This window comes from Heterodontus francisci, chromosome 3 (genome assembly GCF_036365525.1).
Source record: "Heterodontus francisci isolate sHetFra1 chromosome 3, sHetFra1.hap1, whole genome shotgun sequence".
Classification (NCBI taxonomy): domain Eukaryota; kingdom Metazoa; phylum Chordata; class Chondrichthyes; order Heterodontiformes; family Heterodontidae; genus Heterodontus; species Heterodontus francisci.
In genome coordinates this window covers 120080087-120094693 of record NC_090373.1, presented here as the reverse complement: position 1 = coordinate 120094693, position 14607 = coordinate 120080087, and the positions used below count along the sequence as shown (strand labels likewise).

Genomic DNA, 14607 nt, shown 5'->3' with positions numbered 1-14607 from the left:
AATTTGTCTATCCCAGCCTGATGGAGCATCCACAATCCTCTAGGGTAGAGAATTCCAAAGATTCACAACCCTTTCAGTGAAGTAACTTCTCATCTCAGTCCTAAATGATTGGCCCCTTATCCTGAGACTGTGCCCCCGTATATTAGATTCTTTGACCAGCAGAAACAATGGTCTGGATTTAGTTCTGCGGCTGGGGTGGGGGGGGGGGGGGTGGGCGTGGGCTGCAGAGAATCGGTGTGACAGCAGCCCGCCACGGAACCTGATGGCAATATTGCCGGGCCTGATCTTCCCAGTGGTGCGAAAGCTCTGTGGCAGCCTGTCCGCTGCTTTGCGACGGGACCCCAGTTCTGTTGTGCATGGGGGTTGGGGGGAAGGGGTCAACTCTGCCCTGTGTAGTGTATAGGTGGGGGTAAGGGGTCAACTCTGCATTCTGTTGTATATTTGGAGGGGGGAGGGCTCAACTCTGCCCTGTGTTGTGCTGTTTGCAGGGCTGGCAGCCTTTTAAAAATGGCACCAGCACCTGCTCCTTCATCAGGTGATGCCGTGAATGGCATTGCCGAGGCTGCCCTCGCCACGTGATTTCACCGAGTAGCTGAATTGATCAGAGAAGCTTTACAAGTTGAATTAACAGTAATGATGGGAAGAGGAAAGTAAGAAAGGCATCCTATGTTTCTTCTCTTTTGTGTGACATATACATTCAGATAGTCTAATGTAGTCTTCTCTCTAACTGTTTTTAATTCCAGTATTCTCTTTGCACAGGATAAATTTGAAGTGGAGCCAATTTTATGCTGGAGTGAAGGCCCATTGGAGGTGGGGTAATGGACTGTTAAATATGCACTCAGAATGTAGTGACTATTCAACCCTCAGGGTAGGTGATTTGTTTGTTTGGAAAACTGTAATGAGGTGTATTATTTTTAATGGACTTGTGATGCTTTGTTTTTTCCTATTCTGTTATTATATAAAATTTAGCATTGCAAAATTACTGAAATATACTTTTTATATGAATATGTATTTTTGATAGTGGAAAAAAAATCACTATTGAAAGGTTTAATGTGCATTTCTGTGTTAACATAAAGTAAAACCTGATCTTTTTCAACTGTGATTGATGGGCAAATAACCTTTCTGAGGATGAACATGGGAGGAGGGGCGTGTGAGGGCATTAAAATCTGGTTACCAACACTGGCAACAATGAACAATAAATCATTCAAATCAATATGAATAGAGTATGTGTCTATAAAAGATGTACTGAAAAATAAATCTATTACCATGTGTCAACAGTCAGCCTAAAGCAATGACTCTCATGTTGTGGCCCAGTTTTAACCCCTGTGCTCTAATTTGCATTTGTAACATTCATAAGATGATGCATATGTAATGAGTTATTTTATGTTTTCTGATGCAACTTAAAGAGATGTATGGAGTTCAGTGATGCTGAAGATCTCAAACAGGTTTATTACAGTTAACTTATATACAGTCCAGAGCTAAATATTTACAGAACCTTCCTCAAGGTGTTAAAGTTGCAGAGTGATGCTGACTCTGAGTCACATGACTGTGTCCTGGTACTTGGCTCATTAACATACTAAGATCTTAAAGGGACATCACTCTTAAAGCAATCATACAACATCCCCCTTCTTTCCAAAGATAAGTCTCGTATACTAAAAGTAAAAACGCATATAAAATTAGATATCATCAAAATTATTTACACAGGTATAGAGATTATAAACTTTACACGTGCAGAAGCTTAATAGTCCACATATTGTTTCGGTGGTTTGACAACTCTTCCAGAACTGGTAATGGTATAACTTGGGGATGTCATCCTTGGATGTTTTGGGTTTGCAGGCATGTTGTCACTGTGTTGTTTGTTGTCTGTTGTTCCATCACACCCTTACTGTCAGAGTGCCTCCTTTTGCGTCCGCTATGTGCAATTGGGGTATTGCACACTTCTCTTAGTTGGCTATGGTTCCTTCTCAACACCGCTCTGCTAGGTGTTGTAATCTCATAGGACCTAGGCTCACTGCAAATTTTGGATACCTCTGCGGTAGCCATGTTCTCATTGTGGGGTATATGACCCTGATCTTTTGTCCTACGTGTAGCAGAGGTAGTTCTGCCCCTTTGTGTTGGTCATATACTATCTTCATTCTCCCCTGTTTTTCGAACAGTGTCTCCTGCATCTCGGAGAATTTGGACAGATGATGACTTGGCAGAGTCATTTGCACTTGTCTGCCAAACATGATCTCTGCTGCTGATGGTAGGCCCACATCCATAGGTATAGCTCTGAGGTGGAGCATGGCAACACAAAAATCTTGTTTTATTGTCCTACACTTCAGGATAAGTGACTTGACTGCGAACCATTCGCTCGGCAAGACCAATAGGTCTAGGGTAACGTAGTGAGGATGTCACATGGTTTATGCTCCATTTGCCGCACATATCCCTGAAAGGTTTGCTCGTATACTGTGGCCGATTGTCCAAAATGATTTGTTCAGGTGCACCAAATAGACTGAATATTGCACTCAATGTGTCTGCGACGACCACGCTTGAAGTTCTTTTACCTCTCTGATAATTGGAAATTTGGAGAACTAATCAGTGACTAAAATAAAGTCATCTCCACTCACGGAAAGAAAGTCAGTGGCGATTTTGGACCAAGGGACAGACAGAATCTCTTGAAGGTGCAGAGGTTCTTTGCGTTGTTATGGCTGGTGGCTCTGGCATGCCTCGCACGTCCTCACTAACCTTTCGATGTCACAGTTTATCGTTTGTCAATAAGCCGTTTCTTATGCCTGTCGTCTTGTTCGCTCTATGCCCATATGGCCTTGGTGAAGTTGTAACAAGATGTCCTATTGGAGAGCTTTGGGCACAATCACTTGTTTTCCCTTGAAGGTGATGCCTCTCGAGATACCGAGTTCATTTCTGTAAGGCCAAAAGCATCTGAGGGTTTCTGGCACCTATTTTACTGTATCAGGCCATCCTTCTATGATGACTCTCCACAGTGCCTTCAGTTGTGGGTCATTGGCATTTTCTGATTGTAGTTGGTCACATTTGTGCTGACCAAAATGCAATAAATCGATTTTTGAGTACATCTTCCACCTCGATGTCCATGCTGTCCACTTGTAGATCCAGTGGAACTTCTTCATTCTTGCTCGGGTTTGACAATCTGCTCAGCGTATCCGAGGTGACCATTGGTACTCGGTTTGTAGCAGACGTCGAAATTGTACTCCTGTATTTTCACTAAGAGCTGCTGCAGTCAAGGTGGTGCGCTTGTCAGTGGTTTGTGCCAGATCATCTCCAGTGGTTTGTGATCAGTTTCCACCATGGACTGCTTGTTGAACAGGTAGGTGTGGAACCTTGTGATCCCAAACACCTGAGTAACGTTAACTCTGCTTCTCTCTCCACAGATGCTGCTGGATCTGCTGAGTATTTCCAGCACTTTCCTTGCTGCTGTTGTCCTGTTGCTGCGCCTATCTTCTGTTTGTTTGTGTCCTGTTGCGGCTTCTGGCTGCGTCATTGGAGTCAGATTTCTTGCATTCGCGGTCAAGTGTCCTTTTGTACCGCTCGCCTTGCACGGGTCACAAAATGCAGGGCAATTTCACTGTGAGTGGGACAGACTGCACTTACCACACAGCTTGCTTTCTCTTTTTGACCTGGTTATGGTGCCGATACTGTTGGCAGCACCCAGTGCTTGCAGATGCTGTTGTCCAGCTACAATGGCTTCGTATTTCCTGCCATCTTCCAGCAGCACATCAGTGCTATGACCTTTCTTTTTCCCCAAGAGGTCTTTCTGGTGTCAATACAGTCACTAGTTTGATTATTCGGTCCCACAGCTCAGTTTCTGAGAAGTCACGTTCATTGCCCTTACTACGGCATCTACTGCCAAACTGGTCTATTTGTTCCTGTGGCTGTTGCCTGTAGGACATCAAGTCCAGGCAGTGAATTCTAAAATTCACTCATAATTGGAGCTGATTTTCTAACACTTTCAAGTCCATAATATCCCAAAGTAGAAAAACAGTGTATGACTTTCTCCAAAATAAGCATATTAGTAAATAAAGTATGATTGATTGATTGTCTGCAACATTTATTTTGTCCGTCCTTCCTTTCCTGAAGCTGTTGACTCCTTGCTGTGGTGCAGTTTCACAGATGCTTATTGCCTTCTAGGATGTCAGCCACTATTCATGTATAAGCCTCGACAGTAAGTGTTGGTGGGTTGTTTGACCACCGTGTGTTATCACAGCCAAGTATGATCCTAACCTCATCCAGCTCCACGTGTGTAAGTCTAGCAGGGGTTGTTGTATAACAATCACAAACCATGCCCTCTCTTTTTCCCTCTGTAATACTAAGGACAGTGGTAGATCCCCTTACCATTTTACTATTTGAGTTAAACTAACTTATCATGAAACGGGGATTGAATCTGAACTTTCCGGTTCAGTGTACCTTAGTTGCTCCCTGAATGAAGTTGTACCAATGGGGAAGGTTAATACAAATACATTGAAGTATACATCTCAACCTGACTAAAGGAATCTGCTGTTACCAGTATCATTTTAGCTGTGAGGTGTTCCTTGGTTACCTTAAGCACATATACACTTATATTTGCCAACCCACATTTATCAAATACAGTAGTGAACTAAGTGCTTTAAACAAGCAAGAGCTGAATACTGAGAACAAACTGCATTCCAAATTCAGATAAAAGCAAAATACTGCAGATGCTGGAAATCTGAAATAAAAACAGAAAGTGCTGGAAATACTCAGCAGGTCCAGCAGCATCTGTGGAGTGAGAAGCAGAGTTAATGTTTCGGGTCTGTGACCTTTCCTGCCTGGATTGAAGGTTACTGAGATCTGGCTGTAATGGGGAGGAGCAGGGCCTTGCAGCTTGTAGGGCGGAGGGCAGGAGAATATGATTTACGTTGTTATTGGTCATTTCAAACAATTGTTCGTACCTTTTTATGTAAATATCTTATCCTGGCTAAAGTAAAAGCTTTGAGAATTTATATCCACATTCTTTCAAAGTCCTTTGGGGAAAAAACAAAGAAATCCTCATAGGATGAGGGGACTTACCAGCTGAAGTACAGATGACAAGCCAGAAAATGTTGCTAACAGCACATGCTTAGAATGCACAAATGCAACTCAAAGCTTTAACCGATGTTAAATAAAAATATCTGATCAAAACCCAGGCATTTTAGGCTGACACCATGAAATAAAGCTGTAGTGAACATACGAAAAGACAGTTCAATTCTACATTTAATCTTGTGAAATGTGTGCTTTTATATTTTTGTTTATTTTGCACTTTGGAAATGTAAGTTAATGAGTAGAGAATGGCCTTCATTTTTTTTCCAAAAAGCATTTGAGTATTTTGTGTGGAAAAGATAATACAGTCACCCAGTAGCATGGCAGGTAACTATTACAGATCAGTATTGTCATGTAACATTGGAATTCCTAATAAACGGTATCCAGTGGCATACCAATAGTTAGAGGTAAACGTAACCAATTAGTATTAACATTTTAGCATTGGTTTTCTCGCTGTTAGTGTTTACATAGGCATTTACGATGGATCATGTACCCTACACAAGAATTTTAATATATAATAGGTATATAAAATGTTGCCTAGCGCTTCTGTGGCCCTCACACTTTAGGTGGCACACTGTCACAAATTCAGATTTCTCTGTCACATTGTCATAAAAGCAAGCATTGTTCATTTTTCTGCCTATTCAGATGGCTTTTCTGTGTGCATTGTGTCCTTCAGGGAGCGTACAACTGTCTGGGAAGCAAAGTTTTTAATGACCAGTCGTATTAACAACTTGCATTTCTATATAAAAGCAAAATACTGCGGATGCTGGAAATCTGAAATAAAAACAAGAAATGCTGGAAATACTCAGCAGATCTGGCAGCATCTTGGAGAGAGAAGCAGAGTTAACGTTTCGGGTCAGTGACCCTTCAACTAGAAGGGTCACTGACCCGAAACGTTAACTCTGCTTCTCTCTCCACAGATGCTGCCAGACCTGCTGAGTATTTCCAGCATTTCTTGTTTTTATTGCATTTGTATATCTCCTTTTAAAGTAACAAAACAGCTGATTACATTTCACAGTTTGGGATTAGACTTGAGTAGGAGAAGGAGGGGATTTAAGAGAATTGACACAAACTGCTGTTGAAGAGGTCAGTTTTAAATTTGGAGGCCAGAAAGCATGAAACCATGTAAAGAGTTACAGAATGTGGGGCTACAATGGTTGAAGGCTCTGTGACTAATGACAGCAGAAAGAAGAGTGAACATGTAGCAGACCAGAGTTAGAAGAGTGGAGGATTTGAACAGGGATGTAGGGCTGGTTGATTTTGCAGCGATAAGGAGGGGCAAGGATGGGGAAAGATTTTTAGACAAGGATGAGAACCTTGGTCGATATGCTGATGATGGTTGATGAAGATGGATGAGCAGGACTTTGTACATTAACTAATTTATGTCGGATGTAGCTCAAGAGTTTGGTGTGGAAGATATTAAAAATACCAGAAATCAACAAGCGCATGGGAAAGGCGTCCACTGCTATGGCCAGAATGGCCAAGAGAGTGCGCGAAAATGGTGCACTGACACGGAACACAAAACTCCGGGTCTATCAATCCTGTGTCCTCAGTACCTTGCTCTACCGCAGCGAGGCCTGAACAACGTATGTCAGCCAAGAGCAACGTCTCAATTCATTCCATCTTCGCTGCCTCCGGAGAATCTTTGGCATCAGGTGGCAGGACCGTATCTCTAACACAGAAGTCCTCGAGGCGGCCAACATCCCCAGCATATACACCCTATTGAGCCAGCGGCGCCTGAGATGTCTTGGCCATGTGAGCCGCATGGAAGATGGCAGAATCCCCAAGGACACATTGTACATCGAGCTCGTCACTGGTATCAGACCCACCGGCCGTCCATGCCTCCACTTTAAAGACGTCTGCAAACGCGACATGAAGTCCTGTAACATTGACCACAAGTCGTGGGAATCAGTTGCCAGTGATCGCCAGAGCTGGCGGACAGCCATAAAGGCAGGGCTAAAGAGTGGCGCGTCGAAGAGATTTAGCAGTTGGCAGGAAAAAAGACAGAAGTACAAGGGGAGAGCCAACTGTGTAACAGCCCCGACAACCAATTTTATCTGCAGCGCCTGTGGAAGAGTCTGTCACTCTAGAATTGGCCTTTATAGCCACTCCAGGCGCTGCTTCACAAACCACTGACCACCTCCAGGCGCTTACTCATTGTCTCCTGAGACAAGGAGGCCAAAGAAGAAGAGGCTCAAGAGTTTTGTGTGGAAGGTATTAAAAAAAGTTGAGTCTAGAGGTGACAAAGATGTGGATGAGGGTTTCAGTGGCAGGTATGATGGATATTTTTGAGGTGGATGTAAGGAGTCTTGGTAGTGGACCCTATATGGTGTTTGAAGTTAAGCTCAGTGTTTCTACAGGATACTGATGCTGTACACCATCCGGTTCAGTTTAAGCAGGAATCCAGGAAAAGGGATAGAACTTGGGCTAGGATATGGTTTTTTTTCTGTCAGGGGCCAAACTTTGCCATTGTTGAGTTGCAGCAAGTTCAGATCTGTTACATGTCCTGATATCAGACATGCAATTAGACGAGACAGCAAAAGCTGATGCATCAAGGCAGTAGGGGGTTAATGGAGAGGTAAAGCTGGCCATCATCAACATTCATTCGAAAGCTGACCAGTGTTTATCCGTGATGGGCCAGGGCCAACAACTGAAAATTGTTAGTGCAATATTTCTTACTTTTACACGATGCTCCCATTTTGATTTCTTGGTTGAGTATTCTTGAAACCCAACAGAAGTGGGAAATGCCTAGGACTAGGACTTGAGATTTTCTGGCTGAGAATCAGTTGCCCAGTAGCTTGAGACACAGAGCCGCAGGATGATCTCTGAATTTTAATCAGTGCTGAAACCCACTTTTTGTCTTTTGTGTGGAGGATCCAGTGTGCATTTTTTTACCTTAATGTACATACAGTACATACCTTTCCTTTGCACCCAGGCAGAAAGCCCAATATTGATATTTTAAAAGGAAGCTGCTCTTCTGGCCAGGATTAGCCGGAAACATACCTGCAAGATTAAAAGACTTTTTTGAAAATAAGCCAGTAGAATGAACAATAGGATGCAAGTTGTAATTTGCTAAATAATGGTTCATTTGGATTCAAATTAGAATCTGTTTATTGCTGTGCAGACATGACGAAGTTCTGACAGGAATAAGTGATGTGGGCGTAATTGGTTCACTGACAATGCAGACGCTTTGGAATGTAATGGAGTGAATCGGTGAATGGAATAGAATGGATGAACTTCGTGAACCTGCATAGTAAACAGGACAAAGTCAGGTATTTCTTATCACGAAAAGCCAACGAGTTCTGTCTAATGAAGGTTTGTTTGTGCTCATCTACTGTGATAACAAAATCAGCAGTGATTGTATCATGCTGCAGGAGGTCAACAGGAACATATGCTGTATTTGTAAAAAAAAAGATCTAAATCCATGCAGTATCTCAGTATTGAGTAGGAAAATAAATATGTAGGATGTGGCAGACAGTTTTACAATTTAGAACAATTAAAAAAAATGTTTTTTTTTAAAAAAAGGGACTTCAAATGTTTTCAACACAATGTCAAGAATTTTTGAAAATGTAGTGATCAATTAATATATTGAATAGTAATGTGTAATGTAACAACAAATTAGATGGAATGGAGTTAGCACAGGATGACTCAAAAAAGGGATTTGACAGCAAAAGTCAACTCATCACTGTCAATGTCTAGACAGTGCAGTGAAGCAATTAAAGTACAAGATGCTTGGATGTATAGCTAGAACAGTGGAATGCAAATCTGTGAAGGTTATGGTGTTTGCTAATATTATGAATACATTCTGCAATGCATTGGTCAGACTACAGTTAAGCTGAATTTATATTTCATTTTTGGGAACTAGTGTAAGGATGGGGTTTTACATTTTGTAATCTTCTGAGTTATACACTCAGGGCCACAGAGGTGATCTTATATGTAGGGTGCAGTTCTGTTACTCAGGCTACGAAAAGGGATGTGCAATTATTGGAGAAGCACAGAGAAAAGCAACAAGAATGATTTTTATTTGCAGGGGGTGAGCTGAATGGAATGAATTTTAAAAAGCTCAATCTTCTGGAAAGGGAGGGTTCAGGGGAATCCTTGTTGAAATATATAAAATATTAGGCTATTTAGATGAGCTAAATACTTAATACATTACTTGAAAATAGAGCAGATTCATAGAACCAGAATATAAATTAGCAAACAGCAAATTTAGACCAGATACCAGAAGGAACTTTTTGATAGAAAGGGTGATAACAATCTCAGATTACCTCTTAGCCAAAGTAGTAATCAAAATACAGCTGGATGCAAGGTTAGGAGAGTTGGATTACCTAAGGACAGTCTTCAATTTACCTATTGGCCATTTCTCATCCTTGACATTTCTTATGTTATTTTCTTACCCTTTTTAAAAAGAGGATGCAGATGCAGATGCAGATGACTTTGAATTTTACTAATGACATCAATGATGAAAGCCTGTCTTTATTTATAAAGTTAATATCTGCATTGACCACCTTAAACATTCATTCCCTCCACCACTGGTGCACAGTGGCAGCAGTGTGTACCATCTACAAGATGCACTGCAGCAACTCACCAAGGCTCCTTCGAAAGCACCTTCCAAACCTGTGAGCTCTACCACCTAGAAGGACAAGGGCAGCAGATGCATGGGAACACCACCACATGCAATTTCCTTTCCAAGTCATACACCATCCTGACTTGGAACTATATCGCCTTCCTTCACTGTCGCTGGGTCAAAATCCTGGAACTCCCTCCCTAACAGCACTGTGGGTATACCTGCATGACATGGACTGTAGCAGTTCAAGAAGGCAGCTCACGATCACCATCTCAAGGGCAATTAGGGATGGGAAATAATTTCTGGCCTTGCCAGTGACACCCAAATTCCCAAGAACGAATAAAAAAAATTGAAAAGAGGCAGTTGCTGCATTACAACAACAACTGCAGTAATGTCAAAGACATTTTTCATCTACTGAGTATGATGATCTAGAACCTGCCACTCCTTGGTGAGCTTGCCCGACAGTGAGTCAAAGAAGTACTGCACGGAACTCCTCTTCCTTTCTGACCCCAGTCCGCCCAGATCTCACCTCTCACATTGTTAACCTCATTATGCCATGGACTACAATTGTATATTGTCTAGTTTTGAAAGTGATCGCAAAAGATGTCTGTGCTATTGAACTGTTTGAATAGTAAATTAAATACCCCAGGAATTGATCCAGTGAGAATGGAGTGCATTTGATTGCAACAGAACCTTTGTTAGAAGCTAAAATAAAAGCAAAATACTGCAGATGCTGGAAATCTGAAACAAAAACAAAAAGTTCTGGAAATACTCAGCAGGTCTGGCAGCACCTGTGGAAGGAGAAGCAGAGTTCACGTTTCAGGTCAGACCTTTATTCGAAGCTTCTGGATAAGTCTGTATGTTTTACACATGTGTCTCCTGCAAGACAGTGTGGGTCGTCTTATCCACATTTTTGGGGGATAATTTTGAGCATCTCCACATTGGCGCCAGAGCCTTGCAAATATGAGTTGGAAGTAAGGCTATAATAGCAAGACCCAACTTGTAAATTTATCTCCGTTGTGTATACTTATTTCCTTTACTGAGCACAAATCCTATTGTTGAAGGATGTTAGTTGTTCGCTTTTTTTGGTTGCATTTTTTTATATTCATTTTTTCTCTCTGTCACACACATCAAACCTTATCAAACTTTATTCCCTTTTGCTGATAAGATGGATTTAAAAAATTCCCTCTAATTTTCTGCGCACCTGAAGTTGCTGACTCATGAAGAGGTGTGGTTCCAACACTGCTGTGAGGTACCATTAGTGGTAAATTATCCTGCAATAAATTCCTTTAATACACTCTAATATTCTGTTAAACCAGGGCAGAAATGTTACCAGATGGTAGCTATCAAAAATGGGAAGGGGTGACTTCTAAAGCTACACTTGTTTTTAGAGCTTTCTGACAAATGACACAGTGTCACCTCAATCATAGATCAGTTTTATATTGTTGTAGAGACACCCTGGTACACTTCAGTGGTATATATTTGTGTTGCAATTTACTGTTAATCACTGCAGTCTTCACAGACTTCAAGAGGCAATGTCAGTGAGAGGTAAACTGCAGTGCAGTCTTGCATGATGGCTGTAAGTCAGTGAATCAAGAGTAGGTTCTCAGCGGTTTCCCTCAATTTAATTTAGAATACTGGAGGTAAACTATACAATGGGGAACTATTTTCCTTTATTCCTTGATTGCCAAACATAGCAACTGAGAGAATATATAAAGTATCACATTAAATGTACTGCCTCCTGTGCAAAAAAAGATGGGCAGAATCTTCCCAGTCCCACAGAGGCAGGCTTGAAAGCAGGACTGGGCTGAATTTATGAAATGAGAGCATCAGGTCAGCAACCTGATGCATTACCACCTATGGGCGATCTTGCCAGAGGCGAGTCATCAGTGGCAACAATTTGAATAATTGTGCCCATTTGTGGGTGGTGCATGGACCCCCTCCCCCCCATTGAGGCCAAAGCCCAGCACGTGGCTGGCTGGGGGGCCAGCGAGGCCATCCTACAGTCACCCCACCCCCCCACCGAAGCTGCAGGGATCAGTGGCTCACAGCTGGGGCCACAGGTCATCCTGTGGAGGGGTATCCCCTCCACTGTGGTGGTCTGGCAGCTGTGGCCACAGTTCATTTTTACTGGTGGGGCTGTATTCCTTCCAAGGCTGCAGGCCATCTGACTGGGCCTCCAGCCTCAGGAACTGCCCACTATCCTTAATCAAACAGCGGACGTGACTAATTAGGAGGCCAATTCCTCGAAGATTCACCGGTGGATGTCACTGAAACATGTTGGGTGGAATTTTATGCTCTCCCCGTGGCGGGTTTGGAGGCGGGGAGAACATAAAATCGGTTGGGAATCCTGCCACCATCCCGCCTACGCCGAAATTTGGTCCGTGGCGGGAAGGCCTGGCCTGTGAACGAACTTCCAACCCCACCACCAATTGAGGCCCTTAACTGGGTGATTAACCCCCAATTAAGCGCTTCTTTCCGCCACAGCCCCAATTACCCGTGCGGCGTGCGGCCCTGCTGCCTCATGGGCAAACACTGTGGACTGCTTCCCAGCTCTGGGAGGGTGGGGGTGAGGTTCCCTCGTTCAAAGACGCTTAGTGCCGGAACAAGGGACACAGCATCAGGAAGGGGGGGGGGACCCACTGAGGACCATCCCATTGCCCTTGCTGCTGAACCCCCTCCCCCAACTCCATGAGAACCCTCTTGCCTTGACCATCTTTAAGACTGATTGCATTGCCGCTCCTCAGTGTCTGGTTGCTGCCGCTGATTGGCTGACAGCTCTGCAAGGCCGGGACTTCCAGCGACGTGTTCCTAAATCCTATGGAAGGCCCGCCGCTGTCCAGTTAAGTGCCTGATTGGAACTAAATTTGGTGGGCCGTCCAGAAAAGAGGCGAAGCGAGGATCTCTGCGTTGGTTTCCCCCAATGGCACGACCCCTGCTACCAGCATAAAGTTCCCCTGTTGAGTCTGAATCAGGAAGTGTAAGTTAGTTCAATGTACAGAAGAACACAAGAATTAGGAACAGGAGTAGGCCATTTGACCCCTTGAGCCTGTTCCGCCATTTGATAAGATTGTGGCTGATCTGATTGTGGCCTCAACTCCAATTTCCTGTCTGCCCTTCATAACCTTGGACTCCCTTGTCGATCAAAAATATAATTCAGCCTCCACTGCTCTCTGGGGAAGAGAATTGCACAGACTAACGACCCTTTAAGAGAAAAATTCTCCTCATCTCAATCTTAAATGGGTGACCCCTTATGTTTAAACCGTGTCCCCAAGTTTTGAATTCCCCAGAAGGGGAAACATTCCCTCAGCATCCACCCTGTCAAGTCCCCTCAGGATCTTGTATGTTTCAGTAAGATCACCTCTCATTCTTCTAAACTCCAATGAGTACAGGCATAACCTGCTCAACCTTTCCTCATAAGACAACCCCTTCATCCCAGGAATCAGTTGCGTAAAGTTGAATAAAATCATGTACAGAAAGAAAAATAAACAGAAGGAAAGAAAGATGGGATTGAGAGACTGAGATAAGAAAGAAAGACAAAGTAAAGTAATTTTAAAAAATATCTCCAACAGTAATTAAAATCTGAAGGAATAGGACTCCACACTTGTAAAAGTAAATTTTCTGTGCCAGAAAATTGTTTGGCAGTAATTAAGACTTATCATTGCTGTTAAAATAAAATACAGTTACACTTGAAAGGACAAGCCCTAGGTTTTTCTGGTATGTTTACTGGGTATCTAGTGGGTAAGTACCACAAGTTAATGCCCTTCATGTGTTTGATGCCGAATCTCTTGGTGAGGTACTGGTGTACTTAAGCTTGTGGAGGAGCAGGATAATTTGGCCAGCAACTTCTTACCTGTGCAAGTGCGGATGCTGAAAGTTGCTGTCCTAATTACTGCTTAATAACAGTGATCGCAAAATCTGGGCTGTTAATTCTTTTTAAGCATAATTCTTCTGCCTTGATATTGCATGCATCTGCTGCTGAGCAAGGTGTATGCAGTAAAACTGATTTTTTTTGTCAAAGATCTGCAGAACAGGGCGGCACAGTGGCGCAGTGGTTAGCACTGCAGCCTCACAGCTCCAGCGACCCGGGTTCAATCCTGGGTACTGCCTGTGTGGAGTTTGCAAGTTCTCCCTGTGTCTGCGTGGGTTTCCTCCGGGTGCTCCGGTTTCCTCCCACATGCCAAAGACTTGCAGGTTGATAGGTAAATTGGCCATTATATGTTGTCCCTAGTATAGGTAGGTGGTAGGGAAATATAGGGGCAGGTGGGGATGTGGTAGGAATATGGGATTAGTGTAGGATTAGTATAAATGGGTGGTTGATGGTCGGCACAGACTCGGTGGGCCGAAGGGCCTGTTTCAGTGCTGTATCTCTAATCTAATCTAACCTAATCTAATCAAACATTGATTATTTGTTTTGTTATTTGTTTATGGCTGGGGAAGGGAGTTTCTGTCTCATAGTTCTCTCAAAATTCAATAGAGAGAGAGAATTAGATGCAGCTTGGATAGAGCACTTTCCCTATCAGTTCCTTTTTGAGAGAGCTTCAGTTTGTAGTATCCATCAGTTGTATCAGTTGATACAAACCATTATAAATATATTTATCAGTGTCTGCAAAAAATGTCTTCCTGCTGCCCCACCTAAGAAATCTTGGGAACTGAAATTAGTCACTTGACTCAGACGGGCTGTAGGTACATGAATCCAATGCACTACACAGCATGGTGTCTTTATGTTTGCAGGCTATTTTACAACATTCTCATCTGTGGAAAATCTAGTGTCTCTCTCTAATCTATCCTATTCATATAATTAAAATTCTTATGTGTAGCACATTATACATGAAAGGGACGATTTTCTGAATGTGTACTTCTGCCGTGGAGCCTCACACGCTGGGAACACAAATTGGGAAATTGCTCATGTTTTCCATGATCATCCATCCATTAATTTAGCATGTGGAGCGTGCGCGTGGCCCTTAAATGTAAAGTGTGGCACATTA

The 14607-nt window shown here is 42.9% G+C and overlaps 1 protein-coding gene across 5 annotated transcripts in view; it reads left to right on the top strand.

Moving 5' to 3' along the window:
• Nucleotides 1-14607, top strand: part of bach2b (BTB and CNC homology 1, basic leucine zipper transcription factor 2b) — a 372434-nt gene that overhangs the window by 115551 nt on the left and 242276 nt on the right. For 4 of the 5 annotated variants that reach the window (XM_068025753.1, XM_068025757.1, XM_068025764.1 and 1 more), the window contains one exon: nucleotides 760-868. The exons of the other annotated variant lie outside the window; for it this stretch is intronic. In XM_068025753.1, coding sequence (XP_067881854.1) covers nucleotides 833-868 — 36 coding nt within the window. In that variant the 5' untranslated portion in view covers nucleotides 760-832. The remainder of the gene's footprint in view (nucleotides 1-759; nucleotides 869-14607) is intronic. 5 annotated transcript variants of the gene reach the window in all.